General features: G+C 38.3%; 1 protein-coding gene across 1 annotated transcript; it reads right to left on the reverse strand.

Moving 5' to 3' along the window:
• Positions 1 to 652: 652 nt before the first annotated feature.
• Positions 653 to 2,304, reverse strand: LOC125231471. The gene is made up of 2 exons (XM_048136949.1): positions 1,135 to 2,304; positions 653 to 724 (listed from the first exon to the last, which is right to left on the reverse strand). The coding sequence occupies exons 1-2, from the start codon at positions 2,077 to 2,079 to the stop codon at positions 713 to 715; spliced, it is 957 nt and encodes a 318-aa protein (XP_047992906.1). The 5' UTR covers positions 2,080 to 2,304; the 3' UTR covers positions 653 to 712.
• Positions 2,305 to 8,030: the final 5,726 nt, after the last annotated feature.

Here is an 8,030-nt window from a genome sequence, read left to right on the forward strand (position 1 = left end):
CTTAGGGCAGGTGTGGAGTCCCTCTTTATCCACTACATAACCTAAATAGGTAATTGAATTAGCTAGGAAGGAGCATTTCTCTTTTTTAATCTTTAACCCGTATTTTTCTAGCCTTTCAAATACCTTATATAGGTTTTCTATATGTTCCTGGTCGTTTTCACCCGTAATGACCACATCGTCTAGAAACACCCCCACTTTCGGCAAATCGGCGAACATCTGTTCCAGAATCCTTTGGAAAATGCCTGGACTCGAGGATAAACCATAAATCAAACGATTATATTTAAACAAACCTTTGTGCGTATTAATTACCGTATATTTGGCAGTATCATCTAGCACCAATTGTGCATAAGCTTGAGATAGGTCAATTTTGCTAAATCTTTGACCTCCATGCAATTTAGTAAACAAATCCTCGACCCTAGGCAAAGGAAAACGGTCCACATCTAAATGTTTATTAAGACTTATCTTGTAATCTCCGCAGATGCGTATAGTTCCGTCAGACTTGACCACCGGTACGATAGGTGTCGCCCAGTCGGAGGTCTCCACGGGCGTGATGACGCCGTCGCGCTCCAGCCGCTCCAGCTCCCGCTCCACCGGCTCGCGCAGCGCGTACGCCAGCGGGCGCGCGCGCAGGAACACGGGCCGCGCGTCCTCCCGCACTCGCAGTGACACTAGCCCGCCGTTGTACCTCCCCAGGCCCTCCGAGAACACATTTTTAAACCTGGAACTGAAATTTATCAGATTAAAATTTTTCGATGCATTTACATAATTAATCAATTCTGACTCGAACGAACCCTTAATAATTCCCAATTCAACCAACCACTGTTTGCCTAATAAGTTAGTTTTACCATCCTCTATGACAAACAAATCGAGCGGCATTGAACGATCTTTATACTTAATGAGCGGTTTTAATCTACCTAACGGAAGTACTTTTTCCCCCGAATAATATCTTAATATTAGACGGCCCGGTTTTAGTTCACAGTCAGAAAAATATTTTTGATAAACTTCCGGACTAACGCAACTTATAGCACTACCCGTATCAATTTCCATCCTGATATCATGATTATTGACGTTAAGGGTCACATAATACGGTTTGTATTTACTAAAATTATCTTCTTTAACAAAGGAAAGATTTACCTCTAAGTCATAAGTTTCCTCTTCCGAATACTCATTTTCCACGTAGTTAACTTTCGTTAGCCTCGGGCACATTTTCTTCAAGTGCCCGTCCTGATTACAAACCCGGCAAACATAAAGTCGAAATTTGCATGTCTGAACCGCATGCGCACCTCCACACGCCGAGCACGTTCCTTGACCTTGACCTAATTGCGCGCGGTTGCCGTCAGCTGATCTCGACGTCACCTGTCCCCGGTAGGTATTGCTCGGCCGCTGTCCGTTCGGTCTCCCTCGGTTAACTTCGTTGTTCACCGCCTTCGTCGGCTCGTCGCGCCTCGGGTAACTTCGGGTGTTCCGTAATGGCGTCTTGAAACTAGTTTTTTTCTCGTAGCCTATAGAAAAACATGGCGCCGTGGCGTCGTTTCCTGATGCACGACCTCGACTTTCCACCGCCGCCGCATTAACCTCTGCTGCTTCCAACGCTATCGCCAAATCCTTAGCCTTAGCAAACTTCAAATCCTTTTCCGTAAATAATCGTAGTCGAATTGTTTCATTATATAGACCACATACCAATTGATCTCGCAAGCTATCATCCAACCAGGTACCAAAATCACAGTACTTGGTAAGCCTTTGCAAGTCCGCAATGAAATCCGCTATCGATTCATGTTTTAATTGCTTGCGTTGCCTAAATTTATATCTTTCGGCTAAAACACTCGGCTGTGGCTGCAGATGATCTGACATAATTTTGATAAGCTCTTTATAGGTTTTTTCTGATGGCTTAGTTGGAGTACACAAAGTCACCAATAAATCGTAGCTATCTGCGCCCATCGCAGTAATTAATAATGGTACTTTACGTCCATCTTGCACGTCATTAACAATAAAGTACTGCTCCAGCCTGTCTATATAAGTCGCCCAATTGTCCTTGTGCCGGTCAAACGCGTCCATCTTGCCCACGGTCATTTTCGCCATCCTGTTCGCACAAGGTATCACTTCACCACGTTCGCGCACACGTTGGTTTGATCACGACTCGTCGCCAGTTGTTGTGTATGTAGCCCGGAGATAGTAACTAGGTTCTTAGTGTATTTCTAGGAGCAGTAATGAAACACCAAGCTAGCTTAACCGTGTGTATTTCGGAACTGACAGTCTGAGTTAATAACTACCCTCTAGTCGGCGCAAGTAAAGTTAGGGCTACCCCCTATTACATATATAACAGCCATGTTTCATGAAAATCGGTCAACTATGTCGGGGTCGGGGGTTTTTTCAAAATTTTAATTTTGTGGTTAGGTTATTGTTCAACATTACAGATATTTTTTTTATTGTATGATGAAGTGTATTTAGATCCGTGAGATCAAAAATACCGTACTGAAAGAAAATTAAGTGTTGTAAACTAGTACCTACGTAGCAAACAAATAAAGAAATATGTAAGTAAGTAGGTATTTTTAAAACCCTTCTCGTTTAGTTGTGTCATGTACGTAATTATATGTAGGTACAACAGTAAGCTTTAATTAGAACACAAACTATGGTTTATTATAGTTATGGTCATGATATATTCATACTAATATTATAAATGGGAAAGTGTGTGTCTGTTTGTTTGTCCGTCTTTCACGTCAAAACGGAGAGACGGATTGACGTGATTATTTAGGCGGAGATAGTTGAAGGGATGGAAAGTGACATAGGCTACTTTTTGTCTCTTTCTAACCCTCCACTTCCCTAAAATGGGGGGTGGAAGTTTGTATGGAACATTCTACAATTATCGAATTTAACGCGAGCGAAGCCGCGGGCAAAAGCTACTATAAAGTATTATAAAGAACTAGGTATCACCATTCATAATATTATATTGTCCTATCCTATTTATTAAATATGTTGTCCTTTTATTTCTATATATTTCTGAGTATTTGATTCAATAAGAGATGACATGAATTGTGAATGTTTGGATGAGGCAATATCTTAGGTAGTCAACTCGTAAAATTTACATTCCATGAAAATACTTATAGTTCTTACATATATTTGGTCATGTCGAAAATCTAAGTAGGTACTCCTCACTGTTTCAGAGAGTGACATCGTAAAGTCGCCGTCAATAGAATTTGTGAACAATGTAAACAAACCTTGTAGTTAAAATATCTTTGATTCCCATTCTAACTCATCACCATCAGACACTGGCAAAATCCGTGTTATTTAATCAATTCATATCACATTACGATCCTCAACCTTTAAAATAATAAAATTGTGATAGAATATTGATATTTTATAGAATGGTTTGTTTATATTGTTGACAATTTCTATTGACGGCGATTTTAGTATCTAATTGTTAATCACGCTGCTGATCACGATCTATTTTGTTTTTATTGTATGGGTTTTGGGTTTAGTTTTAATTTAGGTTTTTTTCACTGTATTTATTTTATTGTGAGATATGTAATAAATATTTTTTTTTTAAACTCTTAGGTTTGGTATTGTTAATAGAAATTATACTCAGGGCACAGTATAATAAAGAGTATTATCGTATGCTCAGGATGTTAAAATATTGGGCATTAGGTTGTTAAGCACTAAGAATATTGCCTTAGTAATAATAAATATATTGCGTTTTTAATTGGTCTCAATCATCCGGAAAATGTGTGGTTTTTCTAATTAAATATGTATCATACTTAATTATCACGCCACTCCCATCTAAAGTTATGCTCTACATTATAGCGTTTTCCCGGCCTAGCTATAGCTATAATATTTATAAATAATACTTTGGAAATGTTGCCTTATTCAAAATAATACGCTCCACGGTCAGCCAAGTGAAGGGAGAAAAATCTGCTGCGTACGGTGCTTAGGCTGATTGAATAAGTTTCGGCCGTGCCAGCGTTCTTGTGCGAAATTAGACCCCGACTACCCCGGGTCAACCCGACGGACATCGGCCTTTCGTATCGACCTCGAGCTTTTCTGCACACTTTTAAAGTAGGTATAGGTACAGTCACCGGCATAAATAAGTGATGATTTCTGTACCTTGTCGCTTTTAATCGTTTGACAATTTTGACAATTTCGTATGACATTTCAAACAAGATGTTAATGTGACAAGGTACCTATAGAAATCATCACTTATTTAGAGATATGACGGTGATATACATACCTTATATGGGCCTTATATGGGCGATAAATTAAACCAGACATAGAATAGAATAGGAATATCTTTAATTAAGCGGTGTTTTTGAGTTACTCTTAATTTTCACCCCATAATTAACTTCTCAAAATTTGCGATGAGAGTCAGTGACAACTTTCAACGTGTTTTACGCGAGTGTGTTTGCATTACATTGCGGGATATTTCGATAAGCATAGCAATGCATTAATAAAATTTGCCGCACATTTTTAATTAGATAATCAGACGAACACAACACAAGCCGTCTTGAGCGTACCTTAGCTTGGACACAGTATAGGTATAATAAAGAGTACTATCGTACAGTATGGCCACTTCCGCTCCCCGCTGAAAGTGCCGCCCACCCCCTCTCGGCTACCTCAAAGTTACCGTCTGTCAGAAACGCGAACGTCGATCTGTCATATCTCACTCATACAAGCATGGTACGCGTTCACATACACGAGCTTAGAATGTGTGCTAGGAACGCGCCTTTTTCATATATTTGATCGCCAGTGTCCGAGATGTGCCTTGGAACCTAGTCAATGATAATGATGAGTATTTGACATTTTAGAATACGTTACCTTAAGATTTGTAAACGTCAATATAATTTTCATTCAAAATCAGTCAATTTCCTATACGTATAATCAGTTTTTGGGTTGATGACGGGTTTAACCCAATCGTGGCAAATATGTGTACCTAATACCTACCTTTTTGTGATGTTATGTGTAAATAATTTTCTCTTGTTGATTTGTATCTGTGTAGTTTTTTCTTCATTTTGCCATGAATTAAAATATTTCTATTTCTATTATTTAACCTCCTGGATCTGGATCCTGGCGAGTACATAAGGTTTGAACTTTTACAAGAATAAAAGAAAGTTCTAAATTCAAAAGCACAAACATTTTCCAGGGATCCACGAGGTTAAAAAATACTTGTGTAAAACAAAAGATAAATTTGTTTAGCATTGAAAAAACTTGGAAATATAAGAAGTTAAAAGCAAACTAGGAAACAATTACTCAATACTTCTGTAACCTTATACGAAAACTGCACAGACAACTTTACAGCGTCCACGATGACCCTTTGAAATGCGACTCGTTTTTCATACAAACACCAACGTTTTTATTCAGTTTTCTACTCTTTTATTCTCAAGGTTTAAGGTTGAAATAGGGGTGGATGGGGGTAAAAGGGGTGGGTTGGTAATATTGGCGTGATCACGAGGTTGACACGTGGGCCGCGCCGGCAAACTTTGGCGACGGCGGGGCTGCCATTACTCGAGTAATGGAAGGTAGTCCCTATTGCTGATATATTTAGGAATTTGTAGTTTGTAGGTTGTGTATGCCGACTTATTTTATGCTTGATTAATATTTGTTTACCAGTCTAGGCAGTATGTATTTCACCAAATCGGAAAATATTGCAAAATGAAGAGCAACGAGCATGTACGACGAACGTTATGAAAGTGCGTGAAGCGAAAGTGATTCGTTAGGATCGTTGCAAATAAAAATCCGTGATCTTTGCCTACCCCTCTGGGAAACAGGCGTAAGTATGTATGTTTTAAAACCCACCTCCAATGTTACCGGTTAAAATTCCACAATAGAGCGACACGTAACACCATCATTCGCGGCAGGTGAGCCCCCGAATTCCGCGCGCGCCCTTCGCGCGTGCATTGAATCGGGCCAATTTCATGAACCTGCTCAAATAGAGAGATATTCAGCGTGTTATCTTTATACTTATATACTTACAACCTATGTGGATAATATGCAGTTTTAAACAGAAATAACCATAATATAAAAGTTTGATAACAGTTGGTACTTACCTAATTGCCTAAATAAATAAGTATACACTTTTAGTGACTTATTTTTTTTGGCTATAGACATGTTTGGGCTTTACACGTATATGTTTCGGTTGACTTGACACAGTTTTGATGATTTGAAAGCAAACACAATGTTTATGACCTTAGATAGTCAACGGGCAGAAGTTTCAATCAATAAGGAAAAATACAATATTATTATGTTTATAGTATCCACCTACTCCTATACATACCTACCTACATATTTATACAAGTACTTTTTTAAGATAACGAACATGAAGATGTCTCGTCATCAGAGCGTAACAGATTACAAACCGAAGTACTTTTAATAAGTTTTTAGATGTACTTTTAAAAAGATCTTGAAATTAATAGGAGGTTACTTTCAAAATAACGAGAACGAAGAACGAAACGAGAAAACGAGAAGTCGCAGAAATGCATACTAATAATGTTATTTTAAAACCAGGAAAATTGCAAATCAAGCAAATTCTGAGTACTGACTATTTAAATTGGTTAATGCAAGGTCAGCCGATAAAAGAATTTATCAGTAATATATTTTGACTAACAACATAATATATGGTAACCGCATACAGTGTGCGGGTGAGGGCGATAAATTAAACTAGACACATAGAATTCATGAATGTTATCATTAATAGAGGTGTTTTTGAATTGATTTTTCTCCGCAGCAATACGATGAGAGTCAGTGACAGCTGTCAACGAGCGTTTTACGCCGTGTCTTGCGTGGGCGACGGTCACGCGACCGTCGCGCGACCGTCGCCGTCGCGTCTCATACTTCCATATCGATAAGGTTTGTTTTCGTATGCGTCGCATCGCCGTCGCGCCACCATCGCACAACCGTCGCCCATGCAAGCCACGGCGTTAACACGAGTGTGTTTGCATCACATTCCGGGCCGCAGTATTTTGTTTGGATACATTTTTTATTGTAGTTTTTATGTCTTATATATACCTACTCACCACTGTTAAGAGATTCGCCCGTAAATGCTTTACACACTGTATAAAAACGATTAAGATTAATGTCAATAGGTCAAGATGTTATCTTCACAAGCAAGTAAACATTATAGGTAATAAATACTCAGTTCACTTTTAAATTTCTCGCGAAGACATTGTCTCAACTCGTTTTCATAATGAAGATTACTATAATTGCTATATTTTGTTTCATATCAGCAATAAATTTAGTAGAAGGTGGTGTTGTGAAAGAAGATATCGTAAAGTTAGATGTCAATCAAATTTGGGGAGTGGACAGTGATAACAACAATGCTAACCAAGATAAGAATGCAGTCAATAAAGTACCGTCAATGACAAGAGAAGAACCAAAGGTAACAGAAAATCCTCCGATATATACGACACCTAAAGTTGACCAAGAAACAACCACTGATAAAGGAAGAGAGAATTTCAAAGGAGCTTGTGTGACTGGATATAGGCGGACAGCTGATGGTAGATGTATGCCCGTTGCTTGAACAATAAGTTTTGTGGTCTAAAAAGGATACTCCGAAGCGTTATAAAAATAAAACTGAATGTAATAAAATAATACTGAATTAAAAAGTCTAAAATGAGTTGTGTGTTTTATTCATGAATGTATTTCATAGTGAATAAGGTAGGTAAGAGTTAATCTATGTTAAATCATAAAATCACAGATTAAAAAAATAGTTACTAGGTACATACATGCAAAATGAAGTTCACCACATTTTTTTTTCATACAGTTTTTTCATACAGTTTTTCTACGTGATATTACAAATATCGCATCGTATTATAGGTAAGGCACAGCGGTGGTACCTTTACGTATTTGTAAATGAGTATAGCTACCTCTTAAAATAGGCGCTCATTAGATCCAGGATAATTTAAAGGGTGGTAGGTACAGTAACGCACAATTACTGTGTACATTACGCTCCTACAATTACGAACAGGCCTCCGTACACAACAATTCGCCCACCGTACAAGCTAACATAGTTATCATTAATCAGAATTGTATTGTATTCACGTGTG

This window comes from Leguminivora glycinivorella, chromosome 11 (genome assembly GCF_023078275.1).
Source record: "Leguminivora glycinivorella isolate SPB_JAAS2020 chromosome 11, LegGlyc_1.1, whole genome shotgun sequence".
In the NCBI taxonomy this organism is placed as follows: Eukaryota; Metazoa; Arthropoda; class Insecta; order Lepidoptera; family Tortricidae; genus Leguminivora; species Leguminivora glycinivorella.

What these genes read in the sequence shown, in the direction of transcription:
- LOC125231471 (XM_048136949.1), bottom strand. Translation starts at nt 2,079, where the DNA reads ATGGCGAAAATGACCGTGGGCAAGATGGACGCGTTTGACCGGCACAAG.